This window comes from Anopheles coustani, chromosome X (assembly GCF_943734705.1).
Source record: "Anopheles coustani chromosome X, idAnoCousDA_361_x.2, whole genome shotgun sequence".
Lineage (NCBI taxonomy): Eukaryota > Metazoa > Arthropoda > Insecta > Diptera > Culicidae > Anopheles > Anopheles coustani.
Window position 1 is genome coordinate 8,007,115 of NC_071290.1, and position 25,308 is coordinate 8,032,422.

General features: G+C 48.8%; 7 protein-coding genes across 7 annotated transcripts; 3 read left to right on the forward strand and 4 right to left on the reverse strand.

Annotated features, from left to right (window-relative positions):
* LOC131269617 (17-beta-hydroxysteroid dehydrogenase 13-like) lies at positions 1-7,831 on the forward strand. The gene is made up of 6 exons (XM_058272076.1): positions 1-59; positions 1,127-1,193; positions 2,453-2,472; positions 6,567-6,878; positions 6,976-7,153; positions 7,269-7,831. Exons 1-6 carry the CDS (start codon positions 1-3, stop codon positions 7,710-7,712), a joined length of 1,080 nt encoding a protein of 359 aa, XP_058128059.1. The 3' UTR covers positions 7,713-7,831.
* A 149-nt stretch (positions 7,832-7,980) lies between these two features.
* On the forward strand, positions 7,981-10,094 carry LOC131268988 (short-chain dehydrogenase/reductase family 16C member 6-like). Its single transcript, XM_058271297.1, has 4 exons — positions 7,981-8,264; positions 8,351-8,528; positions 8,595-8,984; positions 9,788-10,094. Exons 1-4 carry the CDS (start codon positions 7,981-7,983, stop codon positions 10,079-10,081), a joined length of 1,146 nt encoding a protein of 381 aa, XP_058127280.1. The 3' UTR covers positions 10,082-10,094.
* Positions 10,095-10,179: 85 nt separating this feature from the next.
* On the reverse strand, positions 10,180-17,004 carry LOC131269616 (maestro heat-like repeat-containing protein family member 1). The gene is made up of 7 exons (XM_058272075.1): positions 16,926-17,004; positions 16,383-16,560; positions 12,919-16,156; positions 12,700-12,824; positions 10,877-12,251; positions 10,696-10,798; positions 10,180-10,606 (listed from the first exon to the last, which is right to left on the reverse strand). Exons 1-7 carry the CDS (start codon positions 17,002-17,004, stop codon positions 10,461-10,463), a joined length of 5,244 nt encoding a protein of 1,747 aa, XP_058128058.1. The 3' UTR covers positions 10,180-10,460.
* Positions 17,005-17,398: 394 nt separating this feature from the next.
* Positions 17,399-18,733, reverse strand: LOC131269166 (methionyl-tRNA formyltransferase, mitochondrial). The gene is made up of 4 exons (XM_058271494.1): positions 18,506-18,733; positions 18,239-18,445; positions 17,876-18,177; positions 17,399-17,796 (listed from the first exon to the last, which is right to left on the reverse strand). The coding sequence occupies exons 1-4, from the start codon at positions 18,661-18,663 to the stop codon at positions 17,432-17,434; spliced, it is 1,032 nt and encodes a 343-aa protein (XP_058127477.1). The 5' UTR covers positions 18,664-18,733; the 3' UTR covers positions 17,399-17,431.
* Positions 18,734-18,851: 118 nt separating this feature from the next.
* On the forward strand, positions 18,852-19,759 carry LOC131268618 (uncharacterized). Its single transcript, XM_058270845.1, has 2 exons — positions 18,852-19,042; positions 19,120-19,759. Exon 2 carries the CDS (start codon positions 19,153-19,155, stop codon positions 19,699-19,701), a length of 549 nt encoding a protein of 182 aa, XP_058126828.1. The 5' UTR covers positions 18,852-19,042; positions 19,120-19,152; the 3' UTR covers positions 19,702-19,759.
* On the reverse strand, positions 19,687-22,549 carry LOC131268989 (2',5'-phosphodiesterase 12). Its single transcript, XM_058271299.1, has 3 exons — positions 22,539-22,549; positions 20,753-21,871; positions 19,687-20,692 (listed from the first exon to the last, which is right to left on the reverse strand). Exons 1-3 carry the CDS (start codon positions 22,547-22,549, stop codon positions 20,023-20,025), a joined length of 1,800 nt encoding a protein of 599 aa, XP_058127282.1. The 3' UTR covers positions 19,687-20,022.
* LOC131268913 (activating signal cointegrator 1 complex subunit 2) lies at positions 22,477-25,195 on the reverse strand. The gene is made up of 5 exons (XM_058271211.1): positions 25,062-25,195; positions 24,915-24,992; positions 24,693-24,850; positions 24,230-24,620; positions 22,477-24,155 (listed from the first exon to the last, which is right to left on the reverse strand). Exons 1-5 carry the CDS (start codon positions 25,083-25,085, stop codon positions 22,653-22,655), a joined length of 2,154 nt encoding a protein of 717 aa, XP_058127194.1. The 5' UTR covers positions 25,086-25,195; the 3' UTR covers positions 22,477-22,652.
* Positions 25,196-25,308: the final 113 nt, after the last annotated feature.

Below are 25,308 nucleotides of genomic sequence, written 5' to 3' on the forward strand. Positions count from 1 at the left end.
ATGAACATTCTCCAGGAGGATAACATCGATAACGCACTATCTGTGTTCCGAAGCGACAGGTAAGTGTAGCCCGCGAAACAGGAATCTAGAAAAGAAAGCTTCAAAAGAGAGCGTTACAGCGACACCTTGCGTAACTTGCATTTGTTCTCAACGCTTGGATGACCGGTACCGGTAGGGTTGGGTAGAACTTCCGCCGCTTTAAGTGTATCCATTGCTTCATCGAGCTGCGATAAACAACACGAACTCGAGTCGCCACGAGCCTCTCACGTTACCAGTTGTGCGGGAATCGGTAAGCGACCACACACAGGAGGTATCGATGTCGATGGAGTTGCAGGATGATTGAGCACCGTGCAACTGGCCCTCAGAATGGCCCCTAACCGAGGTGGTGAAATCGGTCCGAGGCGCACGCAACCACCACACAACCTCTGCCTGAGCGCGAGAGTAATAGGAGCACTTTTGGTTTTTAGAACATTTGTCAATGAGTCAAAAAGCGTTAAATAAAACCGTACACAGGCAAGCGCGACGACGCACAGCTCAGGGTCAGCGCTCATTAGCCCGGGCACACGACGCTCGGACCATAATTAACGAACGCATCGAGGTACTGCGGCCTCACGCTACCTAGCTACCTGAAGACTTCCGCCGCACAGCTGACTTGGCCGAGGCACGGCCGACGTGCTTCATGTGGTTGTGTGTGGCCAAGGCCACGGTTGGTTTCCACGCCCGAAGAGTGGCTACCCTCGAAATTCCAGCAGGTAACTGGGGGGGGGGGGGGGGGGGGGGGACCGCTCGGAAGTGGCGATTATTTTGACCACCATGTGCGTGCGCATTGGCTTGGCGTACGGCAACCAGCTGAAGATGTGTTTTTGGTTGCACCTAATTGACATCTCAAGGGTAGCATGGTGTCTGACTTCGGTCCAACGGACCGTTCTTGATACCGCACGGGAAGAAGACTTCAATCCAAAAAAAAAACAAAATCAATTATAATCTGTTCAACTGAAGGCGGACTACATCAGAAATCAATTCGCCGGACGGCGTCGAGAACCAATTAACGATCCTAGCACTACTGTATGGCGTGACAACAACTAAAGCACGCTTTTTTCGCTTTTCGACATTCGCTCCTCCGCAGGCAGTTCATCGATAACTCTAATTCCGACATTCCACCGCGTCCTCAGAGGCGCACCGTGACCGAAGAAGTTGGCAGCAGCACCGGCACCTCCATTGAACGGTAAGTAAACACGCCGCGTGACCGGAGACCGATACTACCAAATTTCCTCCCCGGTAAGGTAAACACAAAGTCCGTGCTCGTACACTCGGAGCCATAAGGTGATCACGATGTACACGATCGCGAGGTACTCTGCTGGACAGCATTCCGCATGCATTTTGTCAACTCATTCGGGGTCCGCGTTCGTTGTTCGTAGGTTGCTGCTCGCTTCGGCCGTTAGTTGTTTACCGTTGTTGCTCTACCACGCGCTCGTCGTCATAGTCGCCATTGTCACCGCTATTGTCATTGACATTTTCCCACCCTCCTCCGGTGGGGGTCAGCAAAAAAAAAAAAAAAACTGGTGCTAATTGGTCGCCACACGTTGAAGGCGAGCTGCTGCCCCCTGGGGATCACTGGTTCGCTGTCGCCTAACTAATCACACTCTGTGTGCCGCGCTCTTAGCGGTCTACACACACACGAAAGGTCAGCAACGGGCAGAACAGTACCTTCCAGAACCGGACCGAACCGGCACGAGACCGGTGTGTGAAGTTCGCCGCGTTCGTGGCGTGGTCCCCGGTACTCCAATTAATCGTTCGTTCTCTTCTGCACTCCACCCAACATTGTGGGGTGTGTGTGTGTAGTTGCCCTCCTAGGAAAGTTCACAACCGTCACCCTCGTGTGGCCAATTATTTGATCGTTGCACCCTTCGTGTACCAAGCCCCTGCATATATCTCTCGATTGTTCTCGAGCGCGTGGTCAGTTGGAACTGGATTGTTCTGTAACCGATTCGTTGTATCATGGTGCTGGATATCTGTTACCATCGCGACCGATTATGTCACGCTCTTACGGTCAGGATCCTGACGCTACGCACGCCACTGTCAACGAGTAGTCTTATTAACGCATTCCCAAAGCGCTAAGAAAGGCCTAAAGCGGCAGCATCCGTTCAGCCCGATTTTTGTCCCCGAAGGTGATCTGTGAAGGATGTGCGGATTTGAAGGTTGGCGTGTCGTCGAACCGGTTTGACTAGCAAACTAGGCAAGCCAAATTGTTTACTGGTTTTTGGTGGGTAGGTGAAGAGATAAAGCACATTCGCATTCGACGCAAATGCCCTAGGTCAATATCAAGTACAGCTCGTGGGCCAGACGAGGCTGAATGGTTCGGTGCCTCAGCGGGACGTTCTTCTTGTCGTTTGCTGGTATCTTCACCGCGCCACAGAATCGAGACGCGCTTTGTGCGTACGAGCCCCCGTAGACGGCAGGGCACGGTAGGCGGTATTTACTACAAGCAACCTTCTAAGGCCAAGAGCTGCATGCACATGTGGAAAGTGAGGTAAGCATCCGGTGCGCTGGCATTGGCTGGGAGCTTGTACTGGGGGTAGTAGGCTGTGAATTCCTTTGCGCAAAGGATATGTAAAAGGGGAGGCACACCGGTGCACTGCTTTAAACTACTGGACCATGCGCATGGACCGGCGGCTCAAGCAGTCGGTGGAGCTCGAGGCGTCTCGAGTCCGATTTCAATGTTGTTGACCTGCAACTGCAAGGCGGATTGCTACGTCGTTGGACGCCCCCATGACCTTCGAAGTCCTTTAGCCGAGCAACGATGTAGCTTTGTTGTTAAGGTCAGCCAGCTGTAGGCGGAGTAGGGAGGTGGAAGACACAGCAAACGGCTACCTTAACTCATGCAATCTCACTCACTCTCCCTCTTCACGTGCGTTCTCCTTTACTGCTCCTTCGCCTACCAACTCCGGTTTGCCTTGAAGAAGTAGATTTTTGTGATTTCGCGGAGCTAGGCGGTGGTGAGCGCGTTTTTTTTATCACATCTGCGATGCTGAATATTGAACCAGTCAGGTTCGCTATGTGTGTATGTGCGTCTACTTCGACTGCCAGTGACGCGAACTCCCGGTTATCGTTTAGCTACAGTACCAGAACATCTAAACAACTCGCCAAGGGGGTCAGGATCGTTGGGAAGATAAAATGAACGGCTGCTCATCCACCTACCCTGCATGCTGCTCCTGGCTTTTGGTGGTGTAAACATTGTTTTTGTCCGCTTCCACTTTTGAATGTGCTGAGTTTCATGTGTGAACTGTGATTTTTTTCCCTTTTGGACCCGTCTAATGGATCGGTTGGAACCCGCGGATGGCCAGGGAGCTGATGATGAGGGGGTTTCAAGATGGCGATGATAATTGCAATTCTTCCTTTTTCGTAAATCATGCCCCGGGTACTTCTCTTCCTCAATTCACTCTGTACTAGAGGAAGAAAAACGAATAATTGGAAGTTGTTGAAAGAAGGGCGAACATAGGCAGCAGAGGTTGAGGGGAGGTGGTAAGGTTGTCCGGATCGGTGCGTACCGGGCATTCTGAAAATAGTCTTCACGTGTACGCGAGAGTCTTGCGCGAACTTCTTGTCAGTTGCGGCATTTAACCTCTGCCTGGACATTTCTCCTCCCTGGCTCGGTCGGGAGGTTCCACTCTCGAACGGTCGTCCGGGCAGAGAACAGCAGATCCAGCCACCAAGTGGAGGCAACAGAAACAGCGACAGCAGCAACAACAACAACAACAACAAACCTGCGCATAACAGCACCCCCCAGGTGCCACCAGATTTGCGGATTGTGGCCATTTAAAACACAATCGTCGCGCCCGGACGAGCTTCAGTGTAGAACGAGCAGCGCTACGGTCCAGGCAGCAACGTGCGCGCACGCGCGGCAACTCCACGGTTTTTCGGTTTGTTTTTTTAACCCAAAGGCTCTCCTAGTCGGCTCTTACTCAGGCGCCGCTATCCTACTAAGGGTCCAGCAAAGATCTTGCCGCAGGTTGTTTTGTTTTCGGTGAGCTTGGAAAAACCCCCCAAACTGCCTTGATCAATATAAGGGCGTGGACACCAATCTTGTTTGACCGGGTTCTGGTCTTTTATCCCTGTTGCCCTGTTGCGCTGTTGGTAGAACGGGGTAAAAACGAAGAGGTGGAACCGCAGCTGGCGAGCGCACGAACGGCGTGTCGTAGCTGTCAAAAATATTTGAATTGTTTGGTTTGCTCTCGATCGCGAACAGCTTCCTGCTTCTTGGTATCGCACGTGTTTTTTGAAAGAAGCAGCTCGGTTCGTTGCACGTTCGACCTTTACACCGGGCTGGAAGTCGCAGTAGCGGTGATCAAGTGTCACGTCTACATGCCCGAGGGTTTCTAAACCCGCGTTTAAAGCAGGGTGCTCTACCATAAAACGGTAAACCGGTGCAACGCCACTTTTGATAACTGCGCGGATCTACCCGAAGACGTGCTGATAAGAAGACGCCGCGTGTGCCTCAAGTGTATACCGATACCCACCATCTAATCGAAAACGGCTGAGTCAACCAGTGTGTGGCGTGCGTTTGTGTGTTAGTGGTACGCGGGTACAGTGATAGGGTCGCACGATAATCGAAGAACCTAACCGACCATAGAAGGGACCTCTCCGTCAATAAACGCTGGCGTGCTAAGTTCGCTAAGGCTCAGTAGTGCTCTGTACCAGTTCCGATACGGTGGTTGTTCTGCGGAGTGTCCCGTCATCAATCCACAAGAGCGTTCACCATCAACCAGTTGCTGGACCACACCGGAGTAGTCTTAGCTTGGTTTCGCTGACAGGAAACTTCTCCCCATATACCCTAGAAATGCCTCAACAGGAGTAAGTTCTACCAGAATCACAGTGTAATGATCTGTCTGTCTATCTGTACGTGTTTGTTTGCCTGTCTATCTGTACATTTGTGCCCGTCTGTCTGTACTCTGTACTTGTTAGTGCGCGGTTTTCATCGGCTGTCAATCATCCATCTCTCCCCCACCCCTCACCCGTCCGCCGTGCTGTGTAATCCGAGTTAGAATTTGTCAATGTACAATAGTGGCTGGTCGTTCCTAATCTACGCCGATCGTACTCATCTGTCCGTGGAATGGTAGTGATTCATCCTGTATGTAAATGTTCCATTTTCCTGCTAGGTTCAAGCCGCATACATACACCGCCCTAATCTAGCGTGCTTTTCGACTCTCGAAACCATTAACGGTCGACCACGGTTAGTAACAACGGTTTATCACTTCCAAATCCCATTGCATGATGTGCCAGCCCATCCCCACCCCTATCCCCCCCTGGGGGTTCATTTCGTTGTTCAAAATTTAATAACACAGCATTTATGCGTGGTCATAATTAAACGACATTCTGTGCCTTCGAACCGATTGATCGGATTTATCTAACCGGTGCGCCGGCCCTAAGCCGAGTATACCTGTACCTTGGACCAAGTGGCAGGGGGGGGAGGGCTGTTGTTTTCAAATGTCATGATCTGCTATACCCGCTTCGAGATTACCCGTATCTCGTGTTGGTGGTTTGGGTTGCTTAAGCCCCACCTTGCCCTCTTCCACTCGACGCGTGTCCGTTGCGGCAAAGTTCAAGAGCACGGATGGGTGGGGAAGGGGAAATACCTTTTTTTTTGTTATCGATAATGTTGCGGACCTTGACTTGTGTTATCTTCTTGTTAGATATATATGCATTGGAAAGCGAGCAGAGGGGTATCTCTCCACCACGTCACGCTTTCGTACATTCAATTCCGTCGAAGTTACATTTGAATTGGAATTAACTTAGCAGCACTCGTTACGATGAGTGAGCTCTACTATTCACTTTAGACATTAGGATAATGTCCTTAACACAAAAAGACGACTTATTTAACACTTCTCGTTTAATCCAACATAGTTCTTTGCTTCAAACTTATGTTTTCGCGGTTAGAAAAGGCTTCAAGTAATTTCAATCCAATTCACTTTTTCCATTAAAAGGATACGGTTTTTTTTCTGTCCCTCATTTACAATACTGTGCATGAAAGCCACTGGTTCGATAGGTAACAAATCAATCGGAATTATGGCGGGATTGTGGTTAACCTAGCGTTCGAAGAGTGCCACGAATGTTTGCCGGGGAAATTGAGGAATCCCTGCTGACGAAAAGTACAAACAACAGCCTCTTGGCGCTATCTTTCTATTTGCATCCCAGGTGTGATGATGATTGTTTGCATCAATGGAAAAAAAAATTGTTCACCTCACCTGTTCAGCATGATCTAAAGCTAATACGCGATTTGTGAGTGTGTCTGAAGTGCTGTAGGCTCAGCGCTAACCGTGTGCTTGCGTACTTTTTCAAGTGTTGCCTCGTGGCGATTAGCGTCGGTTGTGCTCGATATGTTCGTTCTTGTCCGTGTTGTGTTGTCCATTTGTTTCGCTGGTGTCCCCCACGTACGGAGGAGAATGGCGGCCACGGAGTGTGGCGGGAAAGGAAGTATGTATGGGCGAGGAGAGGAAGTATGCAGATACCAATCGACACATTTGTACTACTACTACCACCACCACCATCCCATCACCGGCCTACCGTAGGGAATCGTCGAACAACCCGGCCGTGATGGCGTACAACGCGGTGCTGATCCTCTTCGACGTGCTCGTGTTCCTGGTGAAGTCCGTCTACATCACGGTGAAGGGCATCGTGGAGATGGTGATGCTGCCGCCGGCCCGAGACGTCAGCGGGGACATCGTGCTGATCACGGGTGCCGGCCACGGCATGGGCAAAAACCTGGCACTACAGTACGCCACACTCGGCACCACCGTCGTGGCGGTGGACGTCAACGAGAAGACCAACCAGGAAACGGTGACCGCCATCAAGGCGAAGGGTGGCAAAGCGTTCGGTTTCACGTAAGCGTCGCACAAAAACCATTCACACCAACTGTCCGTACCGCACGACACAATGCACTGAACTGAATGGGCGCTGGTTTCCCCTTTTACTTTGCAGCTGCGACGTGACCAACCGCCAGCAGGTGCTGGACACCTGCAAAAAGGTGAAAGAGCAGGTCGGCATCGTCACCATCCTGATCAATAATGCCGGCATCATGCCGACACACTCGCTCCTGCAGCAGACGGAGAACGAAATTCGCAAAACGTTCGACATCAACGTGCTGGCACACTTCTGGGTATGGGGAATACGCCTAGCCCTGCTTGGCCTGGCCTGCCATTGACGCTCGTCGGCAGCGCTTTGCCTACTACCGTGTGCTCACACCCCCGCATCGATTCCTTTCTTGTTCACAGTTCATTCAGGCGCTGCTCCCGGACATGCTGAAACAGAACCGCGGTCACATCGTCGTACTGTCGTCGATTGCCGGTATGATCGGCTTCAAGTACCTGGTGCCGTACTGCGGTACCAAGTTTGCCGTGCGTGGCATCATGGAGGCGCTGTCGGAGGAGCTGCGGGCGGACCCGGCAAAGCCGAACATCAAGTTTACCACTATCTACCCGTACATGGTCGATACGGGCCTGTGCAAGCGGCCGTACACGCGCTTCCCGAACCTGCTCAAGATGGTCAAGCCGGACGATGCTGCCGCCGCCATCATCGATGCGCAGCGGCGCGGTCTCACCGAGGCCTCGATTCCGAAGTATCTGCTCTACCTGAACACCTGGTTCCGCAATCTGCCGCTGCGCGTCGGTCAGGAGTTTGGCGACCTGCTCGACACTGGCCTGCAGTCGGATCTGTAGATTTCGCCGAAACGACGAAGCAAGCAGCCATTCGTTTTCGATACATTTACCTTACTTTTTCGTTATGTCTACCTTTTGTTGAACCAATAAAAGCGTGGTAGATGGGGCTACTTAAGCTATGTCGTGTGGGTTGTGTTTTCATTGCAAAAGGTCTTATCGTTTCGATTGGATTGGTTCGCCCGCGTGTGTCGATTGCATGTTTTTCGGCATTGTTGTGACATGTTCTTTTGCCCATTGCAGCCAGAGTGCACCGAACGCGGGTGTCAAGATGTACAACCTGGTGATTCTCATCATCGACATCGTCGCGATGTTGGTACGATGGATCTTCTACACGCTCGAGTCGCTCTACCGGCTCGTCGTCCCACCGGCTGCGGACACCGTCCACAACGACATTGTGCTCATTACCGGCGCTGGCCACGGTATGGGCAAGTGCATGGCGCTGCAGTACGCGCAGCTGGGTGCGACCGTCATCTGTCTCGATATCAACGAGAAGCAGAACGCCGAAACGGTCGCGACGATCAAGCAGCAGCGCGGTAACGCCTTCGGCTACGTGTAAGCAATGCACTCTCCTGGTGCACTCTGCCCCGACTAGCCCCGAGTCATGTGCATCACTGATTTGTTTATAAATTATTCCACAGGTGTGATGTCACCGACCGCCAGCAGATCATCGAGACGGCCAAGCGAATCCAGCAGGAGGTGGGCACGGTCACGATCCTGGTCAACAATGCCGGTATCATGCCGACGCATCCGCTGCTCCAGCAAACCGAAATGGAAATTCGCAAAACGTTTGAGATCAACGTTATGGCACACTTCTGGGTAGCCCATTCCCCATCCCCTTATCCCACTTTTGTCCGTATCTTTATGCCATCTTTTCTTCCTTAGCTCCTGCAAAGCTATCTGCCCGGAATGCTCGAGAAGAACCGTGGGTTCATCGTGGCGCTCTCCTCCGTCGCCGGCCTGTGCGGGCTGAACAATCTGGTACCGTACTGCGGCAGCAAATTTGCCGTGCGCGGTATCATGGAGGCCCTCGCCGAGGAGCTGCGCCAGGACGCGCGGAAGCCGAATATCAAGTTCACCACCGTCTATCCGTACATGGTCGACACAGGCCTGTGCAAGCGGCCGCACATGCGCTTCCCGAACATGATGCGCCTGGTCAAGCCGGAAGAAGCGGCCGCCGCCATCATCGACGGCCAGCGGCGCGGCCTGGTCGACGTCTCCATCCCGAAGTATCTGCTCTACCTGAACACCGTCATTCGCGTGTTTCCGCTCAAGGTGGGCACGCTGCTGCGCGACTTCCTCGACAGCGGTGTTGAGTCCGACCTCTGAGTTGGCGTCGCATCGGGATTACAAATAACTACAGCTATAGAGAAGTGTCCAAATCTCAGAATGTGTTAGACGTAAGCAGAACCACACGAGGCAGAGTAGGGTAGGGGCAACGCAATCTCTCGCGTACGTAAACAAATATTGTTAATAGTTACTTCATGCCGGTTAGATGGCAGGATAGATTAGATATGTTACTGTTTACTCGACGCAGACATGTGTACGATCGGGGTAAGGACGTGCTAGTAATAAACGCAAACAAATGGTGAACTTTGATCCCGTTTTGCTATTGACTCACTTGCCTTTCGGATGCATTACCCGGTGCAATCGATCATCAGTGATCCCGCGGGTAGGGTGGACCCACTTCTCACACGACCTCGTTGAGCTTATCAGCACCTAGAGTACTACTGCCTATCAGCGATCTACGATCTAAGTGCACCAGTAAGGCTCGTTCAGTCTCGGTGAAACATTCCGCGGGTGAATGCAAAAGTACACGTTCGACCATGTCCCGATTTTGGCTGTCCGTTGTTACTGCACCGATCTTCATCACATTAATTCTGTCGCTTGCCGCTCTTCCCAGCGCGCACGGTGTGTTTTTATCGAACCTAAACGCCACCTGCTTCCGTTGCATCTGTGAAGCGTCAACGGGCTGCAGTGCGCAGGCAGATTGTCGACAGTCGGTTCGTGGCTGTAGTTAATGAGACACAACCATTCCTGGCACCGACGACGTCTGTTGTTTTCGTTCTCTTCCTCAGTACTGTGGTCCGTTTTCGATTTCCCGCGCCTACTGGATGGACGCGGGAAGGGTGGTGCTGCCGAACGACGATCCGTCCCGGTGGGGCTCGTTCGAGGACTGTGCGAACGACTACGAGTGTGCAACGAACATCGTCAACCAGTACATGGAGAAGTACGGCACCGACTGCAACAGCGATGGGCTGGTGGACTGCGTCGACTACACGATGCTGCACGTTAATGGCGGCCCGAGGTGTCAAGGTGCACTTGGTGGTGCGTTTGCTAGCAAATTCTTCCAGTGTCTTAGAACGAAGTAGGTTTGGTTTGGTAGTGAGCTGCTCTTGCTGAATGTTTCCCTCAAGGTGTGGAAGGGACATTCGGATAGCGACCAGGTAATAAACACCACAGTGCGATGTACCACTATTGCTCGTAGTATTCGTAACATGGAACTTCATATATGACAATATACCGAAACAAAACGAAAAAATTGAAAACATACATACAAAAGCGACAATATGTTAAGTTTAGCTAAGTGGACGCAGCCCGGCATCCCTAGCAGCTGTTGACGAATGTGTCCGCGCGTCACATCGTTTATATATATATATATATATGTATATATAAATCGTATAAATGTTAAGCAAGTATAAAGCTTTAGTTTGGCCGAATCACGATAAGCTGCCTGCGTTCCGAGAGCGTCTACAGCTCTCCGTAAATATACCCGAGGGCTTCCGATGCACTTACTTTCACGGACATGCAGTCGTCCTTCAGCAGTAGCGATATTTTATGACCGATTTGCTCCATGTGCTGACACTTGACGGTGGCGTTCTGACAGTGTAGCAAACCTTTTTTGTAAATAGGGGGGTGGAGAAGAGACGGGATAAAAGAATGGCTAGAGCTGGTGAACCGGCTGGTGTGGCATGGTTCAACTCACCTATAAGTATTGCAGCGTTCCCACGAATCTCTGGCCATTGGCTACGGAGCAGTGGCAAACACGCGTCTATGAAATCGTTGACGCAGTCTTGCAATTCTTCTCCCTGCGTTTGAGGGGGGAAAAGAAAAAGAGCATACGGTAACCCAACATGCAGCAACATTGCAGGTAACGCTATACTTACGATTAACTTGACGAAACTTTTCAAAAAGTTGCTATATTGCAGCTGCCCATGCTCGATGAGACAGGTTTGAGCCAGTGCGTTCATTTTCGGCGTGCCCAACACCGCGCAGATGTTCTTCAGCGTGATCTTACAAGCGCGCGCTATCATACTGCTCTGCTCGCAAAGATGTAGCAGCAACGAGCAGAAGTTGGCCTTCAGTTGCTCCATCAGCGACTCGGAGACAAGCGTGTCGCCCGCCTCACCGTTCGCACTGCTGCTGCCACTGGACCCGAGTGCCATTTGCTTTACCTTGAGCCCGCAAACGTCACCGAAGAGCAGTATGGCGGACTCGCGCAGTTCCGTGGAGTTTTTCTCGAAGAACGGCCGAATGCGGATGGCGGACGACACCTGAAACGGCTCGAACTTGGCCGGCTCGATCGTCTGCAGTATCTTGGACAGGCCGCGCATGCTGTCCAGCGGGATGTTGATGAAGCAGTTCTTGTTGTAGTCCTCGATACCCTTGAGCAGCGACGTGAGGCACATCGTGGCGTACTTGTCGATGTCGTGCTGCGTCAGGCTACACACGTACGCCATCCCCCGGATGCTCAGGCCGCGCACAAGCGGGTTCGGATCGTTCAGCGACGACTCGAGGCTGAGCATGATCACCGAGGCCGTCTCGCCACACGGCTGCAGTGGTACCAGGTGCGCGTAGAAGCCGGTGGATGCGATCCGCTGCGTGTCGTACGGGCTGCTCACGTACCGGCTCATGGTGGTGACGAGCTGACGCATCAGCGCGGAATTGATACCCACCTCGCTGGCGGTCGCCACGCCCAGCGGCGTCAGGATCTCGATGAAGCTGTTCAAATCGGTACTAGCCGCCAGATCCGGGCAGACGGACAGCACGATCGATATCTGTTGCATATCGAGCGTGTCGAGAAACGTCTGGAATGCGTCTAGTATCGTCTGGCACGGGTTGAGCTTCGCTATCGTCTCCTTGCCCGGACCTTGCGCCAGCTGACCCTTGGCACGCCGAGCACTCTTCGGGATCGTAACGTTGCCAGCCACGTTCGGCTGCGCCAGCACGCTGTACGGCGGCAGCAGCGTAATGTACGAGGCGAGCGTCGACAGCAGCATGCAGAAAATCTCTGCAAATCGTGCCCGCATTTCCGCCTTCAGCTCATCGCACTTGAACATTTCCTTCAACACGCACACGATGGCGAACGGATGCATGGTGGCGGTGCGCGTCGTATCGTCGGTCGTATCCGGTGTGTCCTGCTGCTGCTGCTGAGGCTGCTCGTACAGACAGGACGACGTGACGGAGACTATAAAGTTGTCCAAAATTGTACCACTCAGATCCGGATCCATGGTGAGCGTCTTCCAGTACTCCACAACGTGCCTTGTGGTTCATAGGATAAGCATTAGAGGAAGAAAAAGATCAATCAAAAATTTTCGATCGCTCAATATTATGATTCAAAACAATTTGAGGTGCTGTTTCAGAATTGTTTATATACATGACGTTTGCATTAAAAAAAACTGGACAAATTTTAACGATTTTTCGTGTTGTTTGCACTTGTATTTGTATTTGTTCGCACTTCCAGCTATATCGCGGAGTAAATATATTTGATGTTGTGAGACACTTGCGTCATTTTTTTATCGTCGATGGAAATTTGTCCATTTTTTAATGCAAACGTTACGTAATCAATTTTGAACTTGTTTGTAAATCAATTTTGAACAGTGGAAATCAATGTGTCGAACAGAATGAATGAATTAATCGAAAAATTAAAAATATGTCTACAGTTCCGTCGAGTTACAGGACATATCATTGTTGGTATATAATGACTTACTCTTCAAGCGGTAGGCACTGGGAGAGAATTTCATTGCACACCAGCTTAGGATGATGCTTGGTCAGCGCGAGAATGGACTTCAGTATGGTTGTTTTCGCCCTGGGAACTTCACAAATTTTAACGGCCTAAAATATTGAGGAGAATTGTGAAGGTGGAGTATGATGCAGGATTTCTGATTCGATGCTTTCGATTTGATGAGCGCTATCGCGGATTACTCACATACAAACACTCCTTTACCAGTTCCGGGATGGCGTGGAACATCTCTGAGCCCTTGACGTGCATGAAAAACTTGAGCACGTAGGAGGCACCGATCACTGAGCTCGGTTCCGGATCGGCCACACCGTATAACAGACATTTGCTGAACTGCACGTACTGGTAGCTGGACAGGCGCTGGGCGATGATCTGCGCAAGCTCGCTGGCGATCCGGTAGATGTCTTTGGCGTCGTCTGTCACGATCTCCTCGTGGATGCGATCGAGCTCGGCCACCCACTGTACGCTGCTGTCGGCCACGGTCAGCGTCTCGTATACGCACGCTATCTCGAGGATCTTCTTGAGCACCTCGACCGCCGTCTGGCGTACGGTTGCGTTCGAGTCGATGCAGCGTGGTATGATCTTTCCGAGCATTGAGCCGGTCTGGTTGAACTTCGACGGTGCCTCGCAGCCAATCTTCATCGACTTCATGTACACTTCAAGTGTGCTGTTGTACACGTGACAGGCGCAAATGCGCACCTCACTGTTCCGATCCTTGAGCCATTTCTCCAGTATGGAGTGCACATCGTCCAGGCACGCGGGCGACGCGTTCTGCTGGACCAGCAGCGTCCGGATAAACCGATTCACCTCCGGCAGCGAGAGATTGAGAAAGCGCGCGAGGTAGCTGTTGCGCGTGTCGTCCTCGGCCGAGTCGAAGCGCGACTTCAGATTCTGGGCCGTGGTGAAGAAGTAGAAGCAGATTGAGTTGAGCAGCCCGTTCACATCCAGACCCGGCTGCTCCTCGGCGTTCAACTGCACCAGCACGGTCGCGAGCTGGATGATCGAGGGAAACAGGGGTAGGTACTCGTTCGACTGATGGTCGGTTGTGGTGGCCATGCAAATGCGATGCAGATCGTTCTTGTTGCGCAAGCTGGTCATTCGCTCGTCGCCGTCCGAAGGCGAGAAGACGTCGGTCAGCGCGAGGAGTGTGCTCACCACCAGCTGCTTGATGAACAGCTCCTTGCTATCGAACTGCACGATCAGATAGCGCACGACTTGGTCGGTGTAGTACTGGGCCACCTTTTCCCTCGGGGCGCGGGAGATGATCACATGCAGTGCCTGTAGAGCCAGCACCTTCAGCCGGTACGCTTCCTGCTCCCGGGCGCTGTCCTTGATGAAATTGAGATTCGAGAAAAAGCTGCTCGACTTCTTTACCGCACCTTCGTCGATCACGAGCGCTGTTAGCTTGGCCATCACCTTGTCCAGGTGCTCGACGGACGCGTAGCCTAGTGCATCGGCGTAGTCCTGCATCAGCCGCTCGAACTCCTCGGGCGGGGCGTTCTTTTCGCACCGTTCGCCCTTCGCCATCGTGACGATGAGATCGATCTTATTCGCTATCAGATGCTCGTCGAGCGAGTGGCACAGGCACACACCGAACACCTTCACCACCATGCGCTTCTCTTGCTCGAGCGACGGTACCCGGAACTCGTGAGTCTGCGCGCCTGAAGAGGAGCCACCGCTGCCGACCGCACCCGGCGCTTGATAGAGTGGCAGCTGGTGGAACATCTCCGCGATTATGCTCTCAACGAACTTGTACTCGTCCACGTCCTTGATGGTGGCCTGTAGGAATTGGAACAGCAGCTCGTAGTAACGCCGCTCATCGATGCCACTTGCCAACTCCGTCTGCAGTGCGGTCGTATGCTCGAGCCACAGTGGCACCAGCTGGCGGTAGAGACACCCGGCGTAGCTACGCAGAAACGTTAGAAGATGCTGAATGCGCCCTTGCTCGCCATAGTTCCCGAGCAGTGCGAGCGTGCGCACGAAAACTGCCACCGGCCGAGGCGGCGGAGGCACTTCCTCCGCTGCTTGCACGTTCTCGTCAAACGGATTGTGCCGCTCGCACAGCGCCACCGTTAGCTCAGGGTCCTTGGTGAATAGGTTCGCCAGACACTTGCCGATGGTGCCGCAGATGTCGGTGTACTCGTAGCGCAGATACGCCTGCAGCAACTCCAGCTTTAGCATCGCATCTACCGTACCGACGGTCGACGAGAGGATGTGCATTGTGTCGTTGCAGGCGCGCTGAAATTCCTGATGCTCGTCTAGTGTACCGTGGTCGAGGTTCAGCTTCGCCGGCCGACAGCTGCTGCGTATCAGAAACGTGACAAACTCCCGATCCTGCACGAAGTTCTTCTGCATGAACGCCACCACCGTCTTCAGCAGTACTATCTTCACCTTTATCGGTTTCTCCGTCGCCAGCATGCCCTTGAGAATGCCGATAATTTCCGGTAGCTTATCGTGGACTACCTGCTCCGAGGTATTGGTTAGGTGCGTCACCACCAACAGTGACTTGATGCGCTCGCGCTCGTTGTTGTTGCGCAGGTGAATGATCAGTATTTCGATGATTTTCTCACCGTACTCGGGCGCCAGCAGGTCGAAGCAGCGCAGCACCTCAAAGTGCCCCTTTACCGTCTGCGGTTTGTCGTAGTCCGGATTAACGCACACTAGGTCGAACAGACACACTATCAGATTGTCGGACGTTGGGGCAAGCAGTTTGGAGTTGAGCTGCAGTACCGTTTTGATGATGGATGCTAGATATTGCGTGATGGCGCTACGATCCAGGCTCTTCCGATACAGCGCCATTACAAGCGACAGCGTTTTTGGTAGCTGGTCGCTTACCTTCTCCACCGGCAGCAGGGGGTACATGAAGGAGAATGCATTCAGCACCTCGCCGGTCACCTTGGGTTCACGCGACGACAACCACTGGGCGTGAAAGTGATCGTAAATGATGGATATCTCGTCGTGAATTTCATACCGGACGACCGTCGTCATCGGTATTTCATCGGTGTTGGGGTTCTGACGCTGGTACTCTTGGTACTCGGAGAACGCCTCGCAAAAGCGCCCGATGGCGTACGCGTACGCTTGCCGAAGAAAGTCCTGCTTGATGATCGCCAGCGTCGGCAGTATTAGGCCAAGGATCGCTTTAACGTACGGCACGGTGTCCCTCACATTCGCCGTGGCCAGCGCACCAATCGATTGCATGATCATGAAGTTTCCCAGCTGGTTTTCCTCCAAGTGTTTTACGAAAATCTCCATTATCTCCTTGCAGTAGCGGCGGCCGACAGCAACCAGAATTTCCCGACACGGGTTCTGAATAGCCGCGTTCTGATCGGTGCTTTTCGTTATTTCGGTCGTGCTGTACTGGATGCATTTCGATGCTGTGTTGGGATCGATTACATCGATGAGGTTGGATCCGATGTACGATATAACCCTAGAAGCAAACCGGTCTCATATTATTAAAAAAAAACGAGAATGGAAATCTGAATCGTCATGTATTTGCTACAGATTAGTTACTTTTTAGTACTAACTAAATAACCTTATCATCAAACGTGATTGTATAGTTCAATCTTTATCGTTTACGAAATGAATTGTTTTAGGGAGGCATATTTACCAGAAGCAGGTGCAGAAGTAGTAACTTCGTGTACTATTTTTCTTACCTTAGTATTATTAAAGTGTGCGTATCGCCCAGCTTCGGATGTTTCCTCCTGTACTCACACAACACTTCTACGATTTCATCATGTCGGCGCTTAGCGATCCGGATCAGGGAAGCTTCCGTCGTACTGCGCAGCAGCTCCTCTTTGTCGTTGAGGCTATCCAGCAGGCTGTTAACGATGGCTGCCGATATATGCATAGTGTTACTTTCGAAAATCTTTGAAGTGTGAAATTTCCTAATGTCTCCCAAATGGAGCAGCCTCGGGCAATCACTTTGAAGAAGATTGAAGCGAAAACACTTTACTGTCCGTGGAGCCAATTCTATCGTTAGTGAAAATTCAACGAGTCGTTCGCCGACCAAAGTTAGCTGAATAATAAACTCATTATAACATTAAACCAAAAATCTGTGCCAGACGCAATCGAGAATAGGGCGATTTTGGTTTTTTTTTTGGCTGCTCTCTACCAAATTTGGTCTGATAAGAGACAAAACATGAATCAAGCGGAAACAACACAGAAAAACAGAACATTATCCCAGCACAATTACTCACCGATTAGATTCTGGTCCTGTTTGATAACAGCCGATGCTGGCTTCTTGCCCTCTTCAGGCCTCTCGTCATGGTTCTCCATAACTTTTTGTTAACTTAATTACGATTAAAGCATAACCCGATTAGAGCGAGATCTCAGTCAAGCAGTTTGAGTAGCGATGAAAGTAAAGACACTGCACTACTAGCAGTGACTTTTAATTCCGAACAAAATAATCAGCGAGATACACCGAGCGTAGAGACAGGTTTAAGTTTCTAATCTCCTTGTCGTCTGACTGAACCATCGTTTTGTTTGGGTTGCTTATTCGTTTTGATTCAACCGAATGCAGTGGCTAGCCGTCAAACCAGCTGATACGTGACAGAACAACGTAAAAGAGAAACACACACATTCACGCGCGCGCGTACTATAATATATGACAACAATGGACATACAAACATTGCGTTCGTTTGAAAATAGGCTCAAAAACAGTTAATATGGTAAATTGCCACTTATGTAGCTGTAAGCACTTTATTCAATTGAAAAACCTTTTTGAGGGATCAACTTTACTCAAAAATCCGTTATGAAAGTCTCGCCCGGTCAAAATCTTCTTTCCTCCTATGGATAGCTTAATTATTTCCAGTAAACGACCATCGCTACAATGCACAAATAGGCTTTTCAATACTTTAGAGTACTCGATAAAACCAGACCTCTTCATTGTCGACCGTGCTGCAGGGTTTTGGTCATGGTTAAATGACATTTCAAAAATTTTTACTACCTCTCCTGCGAACGAAGTGTTCAACGGCCGGAAACCGTACAGCGAACGATACAGGTTGTATATGCCGATTGCATCGGTACCATTCCAACGTATTTCTGCAAATTTGGCATCAATTTTTGGTGCTGTTTAATAAAAAAAAAGACCGGTTAGTAATGAAAAGTTAATTATCTCGCGATCTTAAACAACATTCACTTCACCCACCGTAAGTAGCCATCGAATCATTCTGTTTGACTAGTTTTTCATAGTAACTTTCTATGTCTTCGATACACTGGATCAAGCATGTCGCTCCAGTTTGTGCCAACTGATCGTGCAACTGTGGCATCAATATATCGCGCGGAATATCCACACTTGATTGTAGTAAAATTTCTCCTACATCAAAGTGCTTCGGCTTGATACGCATGATGGTTATTCCGGTGTGCTGCTCCCCGTTTGCGATGGCGTGTACAATTGGAGCTGCCCCTCGTAGTTTTGGCAACAAACTAGCATGTACATTAAGCATGCCCCTAAATAAAATAAAAAATATTTATCCTCTCCGTTGTAATAAATCGCAGATCGTTAACATACCGATCAAAAGTATTGATGATTGCCTCCGGAATAAGATGTCCGAAAGACACAACCACACCTAAATCAAAAGAAATGTCGGCACTCTGTTTAAAGTCAACCCAATCGTGCACCGGAATTTTGTTCACTAAGCTGTACTGCTTTACTGGGTTTTTGGATGCTTTAAATGATGTCACCACCTCCAAGCTCTGCACTCGTCCATTATCTATTCTGGAAAAAAGATGTGGTTTCTTGTATCGCAGTTGTGCAAGGCGAACCTAAAGTACTTACACGTTTTTATGAATAATCCTTAGACTAGGAAGTGAGAAACTATCCGTACCGAAGAACAGCACTTTCAGCCGGGAAACATTAGAAAAGTAACGTTGGACGTGATTGACGCTTCTGCAGCATAAGTTGCTAACGTAACTGTGATTTGATAGAATATTCATGCCAATGTATATTCTCTGCAAGCGGCTATTCCCAGTATTTTTCTGTTTTCCAATCGATTATGTTAACACATCGCGGTGTTTGGAAGAAATCCGGCACAATTCAAGGCAAAAAATCAAAACAAACCTTTTCTGTCAAAATTAATCTAGATGAGGTCCACATTTGTTTACATATTTTTCGAATACATAATCCTACACCCCAACTACAAACTGCAAGCTAAAATTACAAATAGCCGAATTCTGCGAAGTTGAAATTCATTCGTTTCTTATTTATAAATATGTGAGCATCCTAGATCTGCCTTATTTGTTGACATGTATTTTAAATTCGATTCCGGCAAATCTCATAGTGTTTCATCTTCATTCAAACAACGTAGCTAAGCAGGTTAGTATTTGATTTTTTTATAAAATGATTTCTTAACGTAATGGGGCAAATACATAACGTTCGACAATTCAACACAGGTTCAAAATAACCAGACCATCGACGACGTCGCGATGGCAAATCCCCGGCAGTCAACACTGCTCATTTATCGGCAACAAGATAAAAAGCAAAAAGTTCAGGATCTGTTGTTCGAGGTAGCGATCAAGTACGTCTGGAAGGGCCATGTCATTTTCTTTACGCTGGAACGATTTGAAAGATTCACGGAAAGTGCCCTGGCGCAGTTCAGCGATATGTTTAAGAACATCATCTTTTACTACGTTCAATCGATTGATAAGCTGATGGAGAAACTAGTTGACTTGCAGCGTTGGGAAAACTGTCTTCCGGCTATGATAATAGTTGACTCGCTCGACTCGATGACCACCACTGGTGATTGTCCGGCATCTGAGCATGCTTTAGTAATGGCTTTTCTAGCCGATACCGCTAAGATTCTTGCGACCAAGCTGAAATCAGTTTGCAAATGTATTACTACAATAAGTGATGTCGCTTATACTGATTTCCCAGTCGAGATGTACGTTAAAGAATGCTATGTTCTAAATGAAGAGAAGTTATCTGGATTGTCGGATATAATGTCTGTCTTAGCGGAAATGACATATCAACAGTAAATAAATGATCTTATCTATTGGGATTGGACCTCACTAAAAGATGGTTAATTTTTAAATATTGTGTTATATAAAGAGCATTTATTCTGCTAGCGTTTCGCCTACATTTGTCCACCGCACCGGTATGAAGTTTCTTCTTCCGCTTCTTGGCGCAACGACCGTGTTGGTCATGCCTGCTCTTGAAGGGCCTACTAGACGTTTTCCCTTAGTGTACGTGGTTCTCGGTTAGGCTGTCAAGGTGGTATGCCCTGGCGCTCATGGGCCGATTTTCTAACCGACGCTACCGTTCAGCAGTCGCGGACCCCCAAACCCCGCGGTATGGCTTTACGAAGCCCAGTCAAGATTAGCGACCAATGCAATATGATCGGAGGGAAAAACTGGCGATGGAATCGCTCGGTACATGGAAAGTTCATCCTCGCTGGGCATTGGGATAACGTCATTTACGCGCAGCGCATCCTTCTGGTAGAAAATGTAATCAATGCATTCGGTAAACCCAACCGTATAGTTTGTAAATTTAGGACACCCACAAGCGGAGTCCATAGTAAATGGTTGTGCTAATGACACGTTCTTTACCGCTTCCTCCTTGTTGCTCTCCCAATCGATAAAATCGGGACCGACAAAACCTTCCGTCATCAGTTTGTAGATGCCGCACTCGGGCACGGAATTGAAGTCCCCACAAAAGAGCAGGGCCAAATCTGTGGTCGCCAGTGCATATTCACGCCTTAGTCGATCGTACTGCTCTTGTACATACAACATTCCGAAGCCAAATTGAAGCAATCGCACATGATCAGCGTCCGGATGGAAGTACAGATGTGTGTTGGCTACCAGTAGATGCTTTTTTGGGTTGTGCCTCGAGCGAAGAACCGTTAACTGCAAAGCTGTGGATCGGTTTGCTATCCGTTCTACTAGCGGCTGGTTGTATCGGATCTTTTCCCACAGTTCAGGGTAACGCTCCAATATTTCGCTGATTATAACTCCGTCGTTCTCGAGCAGTCTAAAATGGAGAGGGGAACCGATTAGCAACTGATGGCGAAACGGCAATGCACCTACTTACTCGAATTTGTCCACATCGTAAAAGGTTGCTAGGCCTTCCGCAACTTTGCCCTTAGACCGATAGTGGCCGGCATAGTTTTTTTGTTGAAAAATCGGTACTAGGTCCAGATCAAAAATTTTACCATCTACTTCCTGCAAGCATATGATGTCTCCCTTGTAGCCCAAGATTTCTTTAATAAAAAGCTGCTTCCTGTAGTCGATTTCCAGCGCGTACGGCAGACAGTAGCCAAACAGGATATTTCGACTATATTCGCTATCCGAGTACAAATCCGCCAGCAGATTGTACGAAACCACACGTAACTGACTGCCGGTTAGTTTGTCTCGAGTAAACATATGTCGTACTTCGAAGGGGCATTGTCCTGGTCCAGCCTGGACGGGGTTTAAAGAAATGATTTCCGCTACCGCGCCGCTGCTTCCCGATCCGTCTTTAGGTATACATTTGAACTTCAAATGATGGCCAATATCGTTCTTTTTCACCATGTAGGTCAATTCATTTCCCACTTCCTCCCACGCAATCTGCTGTGCGTTTTTCGATTCAGGCATCATGCCTCGGTACCAGCCAAACTCACTGTATTCCTTCATTGCAAAGTGCAACTCAAGTTTCGAGGGGTACACGTAAAAGTCGGCAAGTATAGATGAAGGCAGTGCCACCGTATGCACTTCGGGGCTGTTGAGCGCTATTTGAAACTCATTTTCGAGCACGGTAAGATGCACGTTTGGATCTTCGCTGATTCTCACCAGCAGTTCAGCTATGGTAATTTGCGTTAGCTTTTCATTAGACGTCCCGATGGTCACGGCAACCGGTTTGGGCTCCGGCTCCGGTTGCGCCAGTTGATCTTCCGAGGGTTGGTTCGGTTCCGTGGGCTTTTTAGTTTTGTTTTTCCGTTTAGTTTTCTTGCCGCATTCCTTCTCCACATTGGCCCGAATTCGCTCGATACTGCTGTCGATTTGTTCGGTCAAGTTCCGATTGAAGTTAAACACTTTATCCACTCGCAGCTGCTCGTTGACCAGGTGGAACGATATCTGGCACTGCTCGTCGTCGGGTAAATGTTTGAAATACGCAGTCCGCATGTCGTAACGATACTTAGCCAAGAAATTAGAACCGTACCGTAGTGGATGCCTGGAGAGCCGACAAAATAGATGCGGCACAAATCGAAACAATTTATTCGTCGAAGACAAGCTACGAGCTAGAGCCAACATTGAAACCGGATCAGGTGGTTGTCAAAGTTGTTGACAACCACCCCAACCTATACCACCCTGCTACACGAACCGTAAACTGAAACAATTTGCGGCGCAAAGAGGGAAAAAGCCGAAAAGATTACGTCAAAGTGTTTGGCAGCTAACCGCAAACTTAAATGCGCCACTAGAAGAAGAAATAAATGTAAACATAACAAATCTCAAAAACATAATAAACGGACATATGGTAATAAATTTACGTGTTTATTTTGCAGCTACGGTAATATTTTGTCATTGGCTAGCGGGGATCATGATTTGCGACAGCATTGGTACCGCAAAACGCGGCTTCACGAACCGCAAAGATTTTGACGTAAACTTATACGGTTTTTGAGTTTGCGGTTCGTGTAGCGGGGTTTTTATAAGTTGGAAAAACTTCATCCGAAAAAGTAAAATGTGTAGACGAATTCTGTGATAATTCCTTATTTATACGGAATGCGCTAATAATTAAGCGTTTTGTTGAAAATTACATATTTTATTGAAGCATGCGCTTTACCCTTTTTACAATCGTCTCTTTAATTTGTTAATTTAATAATTAATTTAAGCTAACCTACTGAGCAAACATTTGTTTTGCTTTTATGTTATTTATTTAAATTGGCAGTGCCGAAAACGGTTGGTACGCCAAAGGATAATTATATTTGTTGCAGGAACTTAAGGCTTAAACGGTTCTATGACGGCAACATGCCACGGTTCCGTTTGTAGCTTGCTCCTTGTTTGCGATTATGATTGCCAACTGAGGATTTGTTTTCATTTTTATTCTTTCTGTTCTGCAGCACCTTTGCATCCTGACCTTGACCCTTCGGTTTGCCGCGAACATCACCACCCTTGCTCTCGGGTGCCTTGCCCTGCGCGACCGTTCCATGACGGCGCAAATACTTACTGTGCAGCTTTTCCTCGTACCGCTTTCTGGATACTTCAGGATTTTCGCAAAACGCTAGCGTAGGATTGCGGTTCGCTTCCAGTTCCACGGGTTCATCTTCGTTTTCGCTCTCGCTTTCATCGTCCAACCCATTGTCAGCGAGCACGTTGTTTGCACCCTTCGCCACCCTTACATGTCGGGACTCGCTTTCGGCCATCGCCTCGAAAGAATCATCATACTCGTCATCGTCCGGGTCGATGTCGGCGATCATATCAAATCGCTGGTAAAAGTGACGCATTTGCCGAACGTGGCTTTTATCGTCCAGCAGTTCGTTCAAGCTTTTTGCGTCACCCGGCATTCCTTTTCCCCTTTTCATAACACCCTTCACCTTATCGTTGACCATCACGTCGAACTCATCTCCATCGTAAATGTTGAGCCGATCGATTCCAGTTTTCACGTAGAACTCGTCAAGTGGATCGTTCGGAATAATCACTTGGTTTTCCGCGTTCGGGTCGGTATGTTGATTTTCCTCCGAATGATTCTGCTCCAGTAGTACAGCGATTGCCTCCTCGACGTTGTCGTAGCGATCCACAACATTTTTCACATGCTCAATTTCCAGATGAGGAAGAAGGTCCATAATTGTTGCAAGGTTCAGTTGCTTTTGTTGCTCCAAATTGTTGTCGTTTGTTTCATCGGTGTAATCAGTGCTTTGCGGATATTCGCTATAAACTTCTGTCTCGAAATCCACGGTTTGCTGCTGTTCCTTCATTGTCGCCTCATCGTCCTCTTTCAGTGTGTAGGCTTTTTGTATGAAATCAAACTTAACCTTATCAACAGATTTGAATCCCATTTGTACAATCTGTAAATCGTCATCGGTTTCATAGCGCCGTTTGTAGTCGTTCACAAACACATTATTTGCAAGACACTCCGTGAGGATGCTTATAAATTTGTCAGCCGCCAACAAGCTATCCCCAGAGCCGGATAATATTTTATCCAACTGAACGGTGACTATAGAACGGAAGGCTTCCAGCAGTTCCACGCGTGTGCCGTTGAGAAGAGGAAGGTAGCTGGAGTTTTCGTTGTTTTCCTGAATTTTCTGGTAAATCATCAGCACCGCATTGTCGTAAAAATTGCTGATAGCAAATTCACAGTTCAAATCGGCACATATTTGCCGTAGTGTTGGAGAGATTTCTAGCATAACACTGAGAGTGTAGGCACAATCCTGGGCGTAAAGTGCCAAATCCTTTAGGGCAGCTTCAGAAACACCGCGCAAAAGCTCCATTTCGCACCTGTTTTGAATTACAGCTAATACCTATAGAGGGAATACACATAAAGTTTTCGAAACGAACTAGACGTGCGCAGAATAAAATCTCATGTAATACGTACACTCGTCAAATATTGTAACCCTTGTCGGAAGTCTTGCTGGTATTTGGGTTGAATATGTAAGATGAATTCAATTATGCGCGACACCTCTTCTTGATTGTCGCGCCCGTAAACCGTAATAACATCCAACATGAAGGGCACCGTTACGATGAAGTGTTTGTAGAGCAAGTTTGCAAGAAAATCAGATTCGATCCATGAACTCTTTTCCTCCTTGGCAGCTGTGAAGCGGCAAATTACTTTTAACACGTAAGAGCGAGCGTCCAAGTACAACGCGTACGATTGCTGTTTCTCATTGGAGTTTAGTTCCAGTTCCAGATAGGTTGGTAGAGCATTTTGTACGAACGATAGGATGCTTTCCAAAGCGGATGGATTGTACACAATTGTTGACCAAAATCTAATAACAAACAAAGTCGAATCAATCCCTATAAAAAGTAGTATTGGTTATCAAAACAGTATAGAAACTTACTTATGATATTGTAAACCCAGCAAGCATTTAATGTCCTTGATAAACCATGTCGTTTCGTCCATCCACTGGTCGCATTTTTCTAGTATCAGACTACCATCCAAATCCACTTTCAAAGAGCTGTACTTCGTAAAACAGCGGGACTCTTTCCAATTGGTGTGCTGGAACGAAATAGAAAATTGTATGGTAAATATGATCAGCCGGTTTATAATTTAAATGACTTACCAGGGCCGCTATGGGAATTTTTACACCATTTTCGTCCACTGTTATTTTTTGCTTATTCAAGGGTTGGTTTTCTTTCATCTATTGCAAAGAGAAATAAGTTTAGCAGGTTCCCTGAATTAGACACCACTTACATTAACTCTTAGCTACCTTCGTGGGTGGCTTATTGGCCATGTAGCTGCTTGTTTGTTCCTTATAACGACGTTCAAACTGTTTGTAAGGATGTTTATTTTCCTGTAAAATCTACGAACTGAAATATCCACCTTATTGGATTTACCAAAGCATTGGAAAGTAAGAGAGGTACACGCATACAGTGTAAGAACCATGTGACAGCTGTCTAGTATGGCAGTGGAAGTATGGTTGACAGTATCCTCTGATTATGTTTAAATTTCAATGT

Excerpts from the sequence above, each read along its gene's own strand:
- LOC131269617 (XM_058272076.1), top strand. The coding sequence starts at position 1 with ATGAACATTCTCCAGGAGGATAACATCGATAACGCACTATCTGTGTTC. Across the intron at positions 1,194-2,452 it reads GGCGCACCGTGACCGAAGAA|ACGGCAGGGCACGGTAGGCG; the intron begins GTTGGCAGCAGC and ends GAGCCCCCGTAG. Across the intron at positions 7,154-7,268 it reads ACGTGCTGGCACACTTCTGG|TTCATTCAGGCGCTGCTCCC; the intron begins GTATGGGGAATA and ends TCTTGTTCACAG.
- LOC131268988 (XM_058271297.1), top strand. The coding sequence starts at position 7,981 with ATGTACAACCTGGTGATTCTCATCATCGACATCGTCGCGATGTTGGTA. Across the intron at positions 8,529-8,594 it reads ACGTTATGGCACACTTCTGG|CTCCTGCAAAGCTATCTGCC; the intron begins GTAGCCCATTCC and ends TTTCTTCCTTAG. Across the intron at positions 8,985-9,787 it reads TTCGCGTGTTTCCGCTCAAG|TACTGTGGTCCGTTTTCGAT; the intron begins GTGGGCACGCTG and ends TCTCTTCCTCAG.
- LOC131269616 (XM_058272075.1), bottom strand. The coding sequence starts at position 17,004 with ATGGAGAACCATGACGAGAGGCCTGAAGAGGGCAAGAAGCCAGCATCG. Across the intron at positions 16,157-16,382 it reads CACACTTTAATAATACTAAG|GGTTATATCGTACATCGGAT; the intron begins GTAAGAAAAATA and ends GTTTGCTTCTAG. Across the intron at positions 10,607-10,695 it reads GAACGCTGCAATACTTATAG|GTTTGCTACACTGTCAGAAC; the intron begins GTGAGTTGAACC and ends TTTACAAAAAAG.
- LOC131269166 (XM_058271494.1), bottom strand. The coding sequence starts at position 18,663 with ATGAATATTCTATCAAATCACAGTTACGTTAGCAACTTATGCTGCAGA. Across the intron at positions 18,446-18,505 it reads AGGATTATTCATAAAAACGT|AATAGATAATGGACGAGTGC; the intron begins GTAAGTACTTTA and ends TCTTTTTTCCAG. Across the intron at positions 17,797-17,875 it reads TGATTCGATGGCTACTTACG|CACCAAAAATTGATGCCAAA; the intron begins GTGGGTGAAGTG and ends TTTATTAAACAG.
- LOC131268618 (XM_058270845.1), top strand. The coding sequence starts at position 19,153 with ATGGCAAATCCCCGGCAGTCAACACTGCTCATTTATCGGCAACAAGAT.
- LOC131268989 (XM_058271299.1), bottom strand. Across the intron at positions 20,693-20,752 it reads TACGATGTGGACAAATTCGA|ACTGCTCGAGAACGACGGAG; the intron begins GTAAGTAGGTGC and ends TCTCCATTTTAG.
- LOC131268913 (XM_058271211.1), bottom strand. The coding sequence starts at position 25,085 with ATGGCCAATAAGCCACCCACGAAG. Across the intron at positions 24,993-25,061 it reads CCAATAAGCCACCCACGAAG|ATGAAAGAAAACCAACCCTT; the intron begins GTAGCTAAGAGT and ends TCTTTGCAATAG. Across the intron at positions 24,851-24,914 it reads AAATTCCCATAGCGGCCCTG|CACACCAATTGGAAAGAGTC; the intron begins GTAAGTCATTTA and ends ATTTCGTTCCAG.